The following is a 12,914-nucleotide window of genomic DNA, read 5'->3' on the forward strand; positions in this document are numbered from 1 at the left end:
CACCTTCTCCCCCTAACCCTAATCCTCCCTTTTTGTAGCCTAACCCTCCCCACCCCGCACCCTAACCCTCCCCGTTAGTGCCTAAACATAACCCTCCCCCATTAGTGCCTAACCCTAACCCCCCCCACAGTGGTGCCTGACCCTAAACCTCTCCCCTAGGGGTGCCTAACCCTACCCTCCCACCCTAAACCTACTGCTAACTCCGCTATGCTATCTAAACCTAACCCTCCCCCCCGCGGTTAACACTAAGCGCGACCCGGACTTACCTCGTTTGGGCAGCTGTCTTTCTGTATTCCGGCGTCGGGATTAAGATAGGTGTCCCATTATTAAGATAGGAGCACCATGATTTACAGTAAATCCGGTGCTCTTTATTTAAGGTATTTCGAATGTATAAGGTTAAGTGGTTATAACGTAAGGTTAGGGTAAGTAGGAGGCTTTAATTACCAGATTCAGACTGAGGGCCTGATTCAGAGATGGACGCTAATGCAATCGGATCTGCGATTTCGTACGGAACGCAGCTGCAAAAATATGCTAATGATACAGATTGGGCAGCCATGCAACACGTGCGACAAGTCTAACCGGCCGCAAACACTGCAGCTCTCATGACACGCAGAGAGCTCTCATGCTGCGAAGGAGATTGCAATAGCTAATTTATGCACGCCCATGAAACTGCGCTTAAAAGGTCAGACGCGCCTGCGTTCGCCTAGAACCCCCCGCCCCCTGTTACCTTCCCAAATGCTGACTACTTGACACTCACTTTGCAAATGGATCCTCTGTGCGGACGTAACCTCAAAACAATCGCTGAGCGTGCGCAGTGCGGCTTACACGCTTGGCAATAGCAAACAATCACTGCAGAAAAAAATGTCATTGCATATATCCCTGAATGAGGTCCTTAGGCCATTAGGGAATTTAGAAGTAAAGCGACCACCTATATGTTCACTTTACTTCCTGGATCGGATCCGCGCCAGCGAATGCACATGCTCTACAATCTGGCTGCGCATTCCAAAAACATTGCCATGGGCATTGCAAACAAATCCAGTCCACCGTCCTCTCCGGCAGGGCTGCTCCATTCAGGTTAGCGGGTTAACACCATTTAAATGTGGCATTAGCTTACACAAGCAAACTCCAAAAAGGGAAACTTTTCAAAACTTATTACACACCGTCCACATTAAAACCTATGGGGACGGCTCCTGGAAAGGGCTGGCCTCTGGGAAGCAGATATCTCCGATAGTACACTCTTCTAAACAGGAAACTATGTATAGTAATTACGTTTTCCTTTATCATGATAATCAGAGTTTTTTTCTGCTGGTTCTCAACAGTATGCAGTAACTGTAATAACCCTGTCACTCTGCCAGCAATAACCCGGGTTATTTCACGTGAATGCGCAGCAACCCGGGATATTGCTCGGGATCCTGATGATCTCATCTCATCCTGGTGATCTCATCTCCAAGTCCCGGCTCGGCACCTGATGGCGGTGACATCATTGACCTGGCAATAAGCCGGGTCGGGCCGCCAGTCTGAAAGGGGTATCAGCCGGGTCGCACCTGGGATGGACCCATGTACAAACTCCCGGGTGCGACCCGATACTGCAATGTGAAAGTGGTATTAAAGCCAAGCAGCTACCTTTACCAAAATGGCCACCGCAAACTCTTACTTAGCACCAACTTGTTTATTTGTCTTGGGGGCTTATTCATCATCACTTAATTTTTACAAAAGCAGGTGAAAATTAATATTTTCACCTGAAATTGTAAAAATTAAGTGTTCGGGGCCATTCATCAACGGGGGGCCGATTTATGCACAGGATCTATTTGAAAAAATAGTGATGTACCAACAATAATGAAAATAAACTGGAGTAATGTCCTTGTCAATAATACTATATTTTTTCTGAGTACGGTGCCTTTTTCAGAGTAACGCCGCCTTGTTCTGAGTACCGGTGTGTTTTTCTTAGTTGCTGAGCCTTTTTCTGAGTACTGAGGCCTTGTTTTCATAGAAAGTATTACATGTTTCTCTGCAAACTATAGTGTACATTTATGTATATTGAGAATGTTTAGGCCTCTAGCAAATACTTGTTAATAAACAGAGATAAAAAAAACAACGAAATTAACTGCTATAGTTAATCACAGCTTCTATTTTATTATTATTATTATTATTATTATTATTATTATTATTATCATATATTTATAAAGTACATGTTTTTTTTTTCAACTCCTAAAGGCTCTATTTACTACAATCCGCATATTGAATGCGGATTGTAGTGTGATATTACCGAGTGAATTCGCATTGCGAATTCAGGCAATATCACAGGGATTTACTATAAATCCCTTGCAGGGACAGAGCTTGCGATAAAGCTCTGTCCCTGCAGATCCCATCCGCACTCTAGTCGCGGTATTTTCAGAAAAAATACCGCAACTAAGAGCCCGCGCATGCGCCGACCCACCGTCGCTGCTGCCCCCCCACCGGCGCTAAGCCCCGCTCCCGCGATCACGGCCCCCCGCGACCCCCCCTCCCTTCATTACACTTACCTGCATCCTCCTAGCCTCCGGTGATCTTTTCCGGGCTTCCCGATCAGGTGATCTCCCATACTGCACTGGGGCCCGATCACCTGATGACCGGGCAGCAGTGCACTGTGGGAGACCAGCTGACTGGAGAGGAGCCATCACCGGAGGCCCGATCACCGGTCCCTGGATTCAGGTAAGTAAAAAAAAAAATGTTTCATTTTTTTTTTTTTTTTTTTACAGCAATCAGCTTGCGGTCTGCTTAGATCACATAGCTGATTACTGGTACCGGCTCCCGCCTCTGCTCTCCCCGTTAGAGCTGAGTGGGAGCCCGGTAACTGGGGGAGACCCTGGATAACGCCACCTCCAGGTGGCGTTATTATCACAGGGCTTTCCCCAGTATTTTTTTACAATTTATTTTTAGTAACTATGGTAGGATCACATTTCCCATTACAATTATGGGAAATGCGATCTGCTTTACTAAAAATAAGTGATACTGGGGGTTGGAGTAGAATTTTACTAATTCTACTCCAATTGCCCTATAGTAACTACAGGTGAAACTAAAATAATGTGAAAAGGGTGTGAAAACACCCTTTTTCACTTTATTTTAGTAAAAATAATGTTAATAAATAGAGCCAAAAATGATTTACAGTAAACAATACAGCAATGGCTGCTGTTGATGTATAATAGAGTAAAGGCATGCTGACAGTTGAGGTCTAATGACTTGCTGCATGGTGACTAACCAGGGGCTGACTCATAGATGTAATAATATGACTTAATGATCAGCTGTGTGAAGAGGTTGCAATATTAATGAGATCTGTAGGTTTTAAAATATTTTTTCATTCATTGGCACTTCTCTATGACAACACGGTTGCACAGTGGCAGGTTAGCATCGCTGCATCACAGCTTTGGGTTGGATTTCCAACAGAGGACCTGATTTAGACCCGTTCGCTAGCAAGCGGCCGCTCGTTGCAGACGATGTTCACTAATGTGCGCATGAGTATAGTTCGCAGTGCGCGTGCGCAAACTAGTACGAGCGATCGGAATGTGCTCGCTCGCCCTGCCAAGACAGCCCAGTGGAATGAGTGACAGGAGAGGCCGTTTGTGGGTGGTAACGGGGGCAGGGCAGTAGTAACGGGGGAGTGGAGTTGCGGACACAGGCGTGCCAGAGTGTTTCGACGCCGTTTCAGAGGCGTGCATAATTAGCAGGCAGCGTCATAGTATACGTCACCTGGGTGACTTTTACACAGAACTGCTCACAGTGCTTGCGGTAGGGTACAGTCAACCACAAGCGCTGCTGTCTGATCCGATGGTTCCCGATGTACCGATGGTTGTATATACTTCCTGGAGATGATGTATGCTAGTGGGCGGCTAAAGACAAGCTGGTGGGCGTCTATAAACACAAAATTTGCCTTGACGTCAATTAGCTGAATTTCCATACGCTGGGAGCGAGCGGCCGCAACTAGCGAACAGGTCTGAATCGGGTCCAGAGTCCTATCTGTTTGGAGTTTGCATGTCCTCCCAATTATACCAAAGATTTCCACAGGATTCTCTGGTTTCCTCTCATACTCCATAGACAAAGTGATAGGATAAATGGCTGCGGACCTAGTTAATGTGTAGGAAATATAGATTGTAAGCTCCTTTGCCACAGGGACCGATGTGAATGATTAAATGTTCTCTGTTAAACACTTCATAATTTGTAGGCTCTATATAAATAACTGTAGAAATGACTAATTAATTGCATTTCATTAAGCACATGGATAGCTAAATAGCACATGTGACATAGATATTCAACCAATAATAATGTGAATACAGCTTAACAAGCCACAAGGAACCAGCGACACCACTGAGGTACTTACTTACTTAGTTAATATACAGGGGTGTAGACGCCTGTTATACCCACTTCCGATACCAGTGATATTTGTATGTATGTACATCTGAGTATACAGCAGTGCCGCTGGGACGAAGTTGTAGCCAATCGGTGCATTAGACCAATCACTGGACTAGAGACAACTTGCGTCTGGCACATAAATGGGGAGATGTATCAAACATTCTAAAGAGAAAAAGTGAGGAAATTGCCCATAGCAACCAATTAGCTTGTAGCTACTGTATCATTTATCTAGCACAGTCTACAAAGTGACTGTTAGGAGCTGATTGGTTGCTATTGGCAACTTTTCCACTTTTTCGCTATAGACGGTTTGATACAGTTCCCCCTAAGGGGCAAATTTATTAAACTAATCTTGTGGCTGTTTTTTGGGGGATACCCGCATAAATTAAGCATCCCTAGGATGTATGAAAGGGGGTTCCGCAGCAGAGCTGCAGTTCCTCTATTTCCAACCACAAAAGCAGCCCCCCATGGTTTCTAAGGAGGCTGCTACAGTATATTGTCAATTTTACTGAGCTCCGAAATGCGAACCTTTCCAGAGCATGGGCCCAGCAGCTAACACCATTGTTAGCCCATAGTAGCACTGTACGCTTGCTATCACTTTGCTTGTAGCCCTTTTGCCAGGACAGGGCTTTCTCGGGAGCCCTGTCCGATGCCTCAACCAGTGTCGGACTGGAGCATGAAGGGCCCACCGGGGGAATGCAGCGTTGGGGCCCTTATTTAGGGGTGTGGTCAGCATCCAGAAGGGGTGTGGCCAGCCTCCACAGAGGCTTAGCTAACCATTACAGAGTGCATGACCTGGACCCCTTTAAAAATATATTTAGTAAATACTGCTAGTGCATACAATATATAATAGATCAATAACAGCAATGCATTGTTGAATATACACCATAGTCCTGCGCAGTATAATGTAACATACTGCATGTATAATGTATAATTCAAGTGCACAGTCTAGAACCTGATGCCTAGAGGAGGGAATGGGCCCTTGGGCAGTGGGGCCCACCGGAGGTTTCCCCCGTACCCTGTGGGCCAGTCCGACCCTGGTCTCAACATTGATAAATGCATATGAAAATATTAATTTAAAAACCTACATTAAACATGCGAGTTGCGATCAATGCTCCCCAATATGTTTAATAGGGCAAAATTAAACTGTGATCTCAAAAGGTGCCAGCAACTTGTAGCCAATCAGAGCATCAGAAAGTTAACTAACCTCTCTACCAAGCAAAATTCATAAATCATACGTAAAGTGCATTTGGTATTTTATTTTAAGTGCATTTCTTTATTTTACCATAAAATCAGCTCATTTAAATTTCTGTATAATCTATAAGTACATGGTGGTAATTAGTCCCAACTGGCTGTAAGTAACTGGTTTTTTTTTTTCTCGTTAAGCATTACAGAAAGTATGTCGGGTATAGTGACAGCAATAGAAGAGATAATGGATAAAGCCAATCTTTGTTCATTGACGATGAAATGTATTTGCCTTCTGCTCTCTGGGCAGAGAGACTGCATTAGGGACACTCATCTTATGTGTTATGTGTTACTTTATAACACATTTCCTAGAAGGTGTTACTGTAGATGTACCATTTAGTGGCAACGTTCAGAAAAATGATTAGTTTGAAGTCAGGCAAAGGTGAGAAAAATACATTCACACTGTCACTTTGGAGGAATACGTTCCCTCTGAAGGCAGTTTCACAAAAAATAATGGCTGGGAGAAAGAGCCAAAAGTTCAAGGTCTTTGTGAATAAACGATCAGCGGTTACCCTCCTCGGTTGTGACATTAAATAGGATTCTCCCTCCCTTGTATGTGAAGAACCCCTGATGGGCAATGTGTAGAAATAAAGGTCATTGCAATCCCCAAAGTAATAAAATATTAATATTCTGAGAAAATAGATGCATCTGCCTTTTGTTTCGTGAGCCATGCAAAAAAAATAAAAATATCCAGATATATAAATATAGTATAGTATTATTATACAACCAATATACCGCACTGGTCCAGAGGTGGGGCAGCCACACTAACTGCCAGTGAGCCCTAGGTGACAGCGTTTGGGGTGGCAGTTGGTTGTGGCACCCTTGTTTGAATTCTGGACTGAGCAGCCCCACCTCTGGAGCCTCCAGTGTATAACACTTTCATGGTTCATACCTGGTCATTTCAATTTAGGTTTTTCTTTTTATCCTTGAAACATCAAAACAGCACATAGATAAAACTGCATCATGCGGAAGAGGGGATGTTATGTTTAGTGCAAACAAACCACAGTACTTAACACTATTGATGACATTCTGTCTGACTATAAAACCATTCCATCATCCACGACGTCAGCGAGTACAGGTGCTCACCTCGTAATGTGCGACCCTCTGAGACTCGGATATTAGCTGCGCATTGCAGATTTTGCAGTAAGTCTCTGTAAACAGTGCTCTGTCCTCAACTTCTGCAGACTTCATCTGAAAATATGAAGAACAAGGCAAGGGAGCAATTTAGTAATATGACTACAAGGTCGAACATAAAAAATAAAAATAAATGTTTTGGTTTTTTTTAAATACAGAGTTTGCATTTTGAATTATTAAGCATGAGAAATCAGAAATTAAGAGAGACAAGAGAGTCTCAGGGAAGGAAGATTGATCCAACACTGCCAGTTAGTTTGGCAGCTTTTTTTAAAACTGCCAGTTCCATAATAATTCTCTCCAACGATCGCCATCCTTTGTAACGCCCGCCTGCGTGAGAATAGTATGTACGGCATACGCTAAAACAATACTTATTATACATTTTAATTTTCTGCAGTACTCATCCTTGTTGATAAATGACTTATCCAAAACAGATTACCATATAACATTTTCTCTATGTCATCCTGAGGGACCCAAATGCTGTTTCCAACCACTGTATTTGCCGGAGTTGCAAGTCTGCCTTACTGATTGGATATAAGCCATGCCCATTTGCAGTATAGCATTATTAGAACATGTTACTTAAAGGTTTTAATGATTTTTAATAGATAACTCCTCTTTTACTACAGTCTTCCCACCGCCAACCGAACACCAGAATCCCCCCACCAACGTCACTTTAATAAGTTACCGGTACCTACAGGTATCTGCAATTCTCTAAACTATCTTCCAGTTTGCTACCCAACACCACCAACCAGGGTCGGACTGGAGCATGAAGGGCCCACCGGGGGAATGCAGTGTTGGGGCCCTTATTTAGGGATGTGGTCAGCATCCAGAAGGGGTGTGGCCAGCTTCCACAGAGGCCTAGCTAACCATTACAGCAGGGGCATTTTAACAGCCTCATTTATCAACGAGTTTATAACTCAAAACTAGTGATAAATATAACTTTTTATGATAAATGGTGCTCCAGCCAATCAGCTCCCAACTGTCATTTTTCTAACAGTTGACAGTTGGGAGCTGATTGGCTGGAGCACCATTTATCATAAAAAGTGATATTTATCACTAGTTTTGAGTGATAAACTCATTGATAAATGAGGCCCATATAAGAGAGGAGGGGGCCCATGTGCACTCCTCGTGCGGGGCCCCCTCCTCTCTCCCTGGTGGCTGGCAGCCGACTGACACCACCGGAGAATTAGTAGACTCCAGGCACTAGAGTGTGCCCGGAGTCCACTGCGCATACGCAGAACGTCGGAAAATGGCCGCCACGGCCATTTTCCGGCGTTCTGTGCATGCGCAGTAGACTAACGGGCACACTCTAGTGACCGGAGTCTACTGTTTATGCTCAGAACACCGGAAAATGGCTGTGGCGGCCATTTTTCCGGTGTTCTGAACAGCAGTGACACCCAACGCAGGACCTCGGACAGGTAAGTTTAAAAAAAAATATGGGTGCAGTGTGTGCGGTGTGGGGGCCCCATACACACTGCACCCATTATAGATACGCCACTGCATTACAGAGTGCATGACCTGGGTCCCTTTAAAAATATATTTAGTAAATACTACTAGTGCATACAATATATTGTTGAATATACACTATAGTCCTGCGCAGTACAATATAACATACTGCATGTACAATGTATAATTCAAGTGCACAGTCTAGAACCTGATCCCAAGAGGAGGGAATGGGCCCTTGGGCAGTGGGGCCCACCGGAGGTTTCCCCTGTACTCCTGTGGGCCAGTCCAACCCTGCCACCAACTCATCTTTTGCTGGCATCTTCATGCCACCACCCACCATTGTGTATTTAACCCAATGTTAGGGAATACATTGGGTTAAATACACAGAGTTTCTGTGTGACATCGGGCATGTTAGGTTTGGCATCACCGGATTGGACATGTGGGGCCTGGCACGATGACTGTCTGTGATAACCATCCAAAAAACTGAAAATAGCCAACACTTTGGCCTGATTTTGAGTTGGACGTAACTGCGCCACATGCTTATTTGGCCGCGGCAGCCTGGTTACTACCTTGCGCTAATACGAGAATCCGGCAATAAGCCGTCAGTCTTCATGGCCATTTTGTCCATTGCTTTTCTGGTTACAGCTGCAGCCGAAATTAGTATTGGGACTTACACCAACCCCATGCTGAGTACAATAGACTCATTGTATGAGGTTGGTGGCATCACGTCACTGTCCACACATCCCGTGGGGGCACCAATCACCTGGCCTGGGGTTCCTGGGGGTTGACTAGACCAGCTGCTGAGGGGGACAGATGCCCCCCTGTTTAGCATGGGACGCAGCAAATAGTATTTTCCATAGTTTTTTTTCTGGCTGGCCTCCTTCATTACCCGGGCCCCACCCTGCCTGTACGTACAGGAGCCTGCCTGTCTGCCCCACATTCCATACAACATGGCCATCGGTAGGTCACAATCTATGGTACCATCGGTGGTTATAATTGACAGTACATATAAAACCATTCAAAGGGAAATCATTGATGGTTTCAACCAGCGATGGTCATTCCTGCTCTATGAGATACTGGGCTGCTGGCCAATCAGAACCAAGGGGCAAGGCTTCACAGGTGCATTGGGGGGTGGAGCTAAGCTTCGTGTCCTGGTATTAAGTTTTAAAAAAACAAAACATTGGGGGCTCTCTGTCATCGATGGTGGATAACCCATGCTATCGATGGTAAAACTATCTGACATCGGCTGTTAACCATAGATGTTTTGAAAAATGTGATGGTCGATGGCCATCCCTAAGTAGAATACTGACAAGGGGATCCACAGTGTGCCGATGATTCTGATAGCAAACTGTGGACCTCATTCAGAGTCGGTCGTAAGAGGCCGCTCGGTCGTACGCATCCGATGTTTCCAAACCACGCATGCGTACGGTTAGTTGTGCGCATGTGCGTACGAGACCTTGCAATCCAAAATGCTGTCGATTGTACGGCTTACGAGCAGGAAGTGGGTTCCGAGAGTTGATTGACATGAAAGGCCGTTTGTGGGTGTTGACGGGGGTGGTGGTCTAAAAACGCAGGCGTTCCTCACCGTTTTCAGAGCGTGTCAGGGGTGTACATAAATTTACTGCTATGACCGACATAGAAGGCCGGAAGTAGTAAAACGTCACTCTGCGAGCAGGATAAAGGCCTGGCTGATCGTACAGCTTGAGGTTGGGTACGTGCTCTCTCAAGCCCCAGAGTACAATCGATACTATTGAATGTTACTGATGTTATGGTTGATGTTTCTATTTTGTGCCACACAATGCAAGCAGCTAATAATCGATTGTTGAAGCTAATAACACTGATAATTGGCTTTTAATTGATTCAGTTGCGTTAGCATTATCGAGTAATAAGAATAAATACATTTCATGGGAATGGCTTATTCTATGCGTTTTTTTGTTAATTTTTGGTGTAATTTGCACCCAACACAAGCGGCCGCAACCATCAGAAGAAAATTAACATACAGCGACTGACAACGATTGACTCGATCGCTAACTGCTATCACTCGCTAGCCAGAGGAGGTGCTTTGTTCATGTATGGGTGTCACTTTGGTTGCGATCGTCATAGGCACAGCCACTTGGGCTGTGCTTACCTTGAATAAACTTGTACTTTCGCAAGATTGTCACTTCTTTTATACTGAAGGAACAGAATGTGACAAACTGCTGGCTGTGTGCAATATCTACTGAAAACAAATACAAATAGACGATTACGTTCTATGTACAGTAAGATTTCACCTGCCTGGATTGTATTAGCCTTTGTCTGATCACTCACTCTACATTCTCCATTAGACTGTGCACTGAGATCTTTCCTGAATGCCTGTGGCAGTCTGTCAAGGCTTTTAGCTGCTACTTCTCAAGTGTTGTGTGAAGCTTTTACTGCTATAATGGCAGCAACCCCATCTACATGACTATCCAATGGAAAAGCTCACATGCCAGCCTGCTACCCATCTCTCACTGATAGGGCAGCGCAGTGGTAGCAGCATTGCTTTGACATTAAATTAGACCTACTGTATGGAGCCTGTCAGCTAGAGCACTGGGTATGGAAAACACCTTCCAATGTATGAAGCCAAACTGTCTCTTTTGCTGTGTAGACTCTGCCTTGAACCATAAACACCAATGGGTGAAGGGAGTAAATTAATGGATAAAGACATAGCTGGTGGTCATAACACTGGTAGGCAGAAATGATACATTATTAGGGGCATATTTATTATTGGTACTAGACCCAATAATTATAATTTTTTTTGTTGTTGCTATTCACAGCTATAAGAAATGATGGATCGTCCGGATGTATTAATAGTCATCTACAGTGACAGGGGCTCCTCAAGGAACCTGTCCCTGCAGTGTGTAAGAAGCGAAGGGATCACTAAGGCAATTCACTTCTTTTTTTGGGAGCCGTGCGCCCTTGTGCACATGTGCTGTCTGCAGGCCGCACATACGAGAGTAAAGATTGGCGAGGAGGGATCCTGTACTGGAGATGGCGTTATCTATCGGGACCAAGCTCTGGAATGCATCGTTCCTACTCATCAGACCAGTACTAGAAGGATGTGTATGGGAGCTTGTGACTGCACAGATATAATAAGGGGTCTACTTACTAAGCAGTGTTAGTAAACAGAGTGAAAAGTGATAAGAAAGTGATAAGGTGCTAGCCAATCAGCTCCCAACTGTCATTTTTCAAACACAGCCTGTGAGATGACAGTTGGGAGCTGATTATGGCAGATCGGCAGATCTCAAATTCTAGACACAAATGTACTGTTAAAAACTCTGGGCCTGATTCAGAGTCGGACGCTCTGACCAGAGCGCTCGCTCTGAATCAGGGCCCTCCTACCTAAAAATGGAGCGACTTCCTGGTCGCTCGCATAGCTGTGGGTGGCCACCCACAGCTTATGCGAGCGGCCAAAAAGATGGTCGCGATGGTCAAGACCATCGCGACCATCAGGCTTGCGACGAGACCCTGCGGTAGGGTCTCGCTGCCGCAAGCCCAGGAGTGTTTTTGGCTCTATCAGAGCCAAAAGCACTCCCACTGACATCACTAGTGATGTCAGTGGGGCCGGCTCCAGACGGGAACGCCTCCGTCTGGGCAGCCACGCCCCCTTTGGTGCGAGACCCATAGCGACAGCTTGGCTGTCGCTATGCGGGTCTCGCGCATGCGCACGACGGAGCTCCCTCTGTCGTGCGAATGCGCATTAGGGCACCATCGACCCGCTTGCGAGCGGGTCTGAATTAGGCCCTCTGGCTGCAGGAGATCGGATAAAGATTGGACAGCATATTGTATGCATATTGTGTTCAGTGCTGCCAGGGAGAGTTTCAAGGCAAATTGGACACGTCGTCGGACCGTGAGTACATCGGTATGTGTGTGGGCACCTTAAGGGGTCTATTCATCATGACACAATTATCACTAGTGATAATTATGTTTTAAACTCGCTGCGAGTTTAAAAGATGTTTTGGAGGCATTCATCATGCCTCATTCATCAAGCTCCCTAAAAAAAAGTATCACTTCCGAAAAGCTGCTCTTTTTGCGGAGTCAGCTTTCGGAAAAGTGATACTTTTTCCCCATGCAGCTGAGGTATCCACAAGGATTTCCTCACTGCTGCATGGCTCTCCCCCCCTCTAATTCCCCCACTGGCTCACCTCCTCCTCCCCCCCCTCCCTCCCCCGCAGCGCCTCCGGTGGCTGATCCTGCCCCCTTCCCGTGGGTGCCCGATGCCCCTCCACAGGTGTCCAATGTCCCCCCCCGCGGTGTTCGATGCTCCCCCAGCGTGTGTCCGGTGCCCCCCTCCCCATCCGCTCTCACCTTTTCCATCGCGTTGGGGGTGAGTGTGGCCACATGTCTGCAGTGCCCCGGAGTGAGAGCTCCGGGGCTCGGCAGTGCAGACACAGCAGGGAGGGATCTTTATAGATCCCTCTGCTGTGGCTGCCTTGTAAATCTTCACAGGCTGCCATGTAAACAGCAGCCTGTGAAGGATATCTGGGGCTGAACGCCATCTCGGAGTGGCGTTCAGTAACACCATCAAGTTTCGAAAAAAAATGCTTTTTCGGAACTTGATGAATGGCCCTGACACTTATTTTTCACAAAAGTATGTGAAAATTTTAATTTTCACATACTTTTGTGACAAATAAGTGATGATGAGTAGGCTCCTAAGTCAGAAGCAGATACACTTTGTTAGAGCAGACCAC

At 45.7% G+C, this 12,914-nt stretch overlaps 1 protein-coding gene across 1 annotated transcript in view; it reads right to left on the reverse strand.

Annotated features, from left to right (window-relative positions):
* ZMAT4 (zinc finger matrin-type 4) overlaps positions 1 to 12,914 on the reverse strand; it is a 577,993-nt gene that overhangs the window by 463,475 nt on the left and 101,604 nt on the right. Inside the window, exon 2 of the mRNA XM_088449955.1 lies at positions 6,715 to 6,819. Within this exon, the coding sequence (XP_088306081.1) occupies positions 6,715 to 6,819 (105 nt within the window). The remainder of the gene's footprint in view (positions 1 to 6,714; positions 6,820 to 12,914) is intronic.

The sequence above is a fragment of the Taudactylus pleione genome, unplaced genomic scaffold (assembly GCF_031769625.1).
Source record: "Taudactylus pleione unplaced genomic scaffold, aTauple2 ptg000502l, whole genome shotgun sequence".
Taxonomy (NCBI): domain Eukaryota; kingdom Metazoa; phylum Chordata; class Amphibia; order Anura; family Myobatrachidae; genus Taudactylus; species Taudactylus pleione.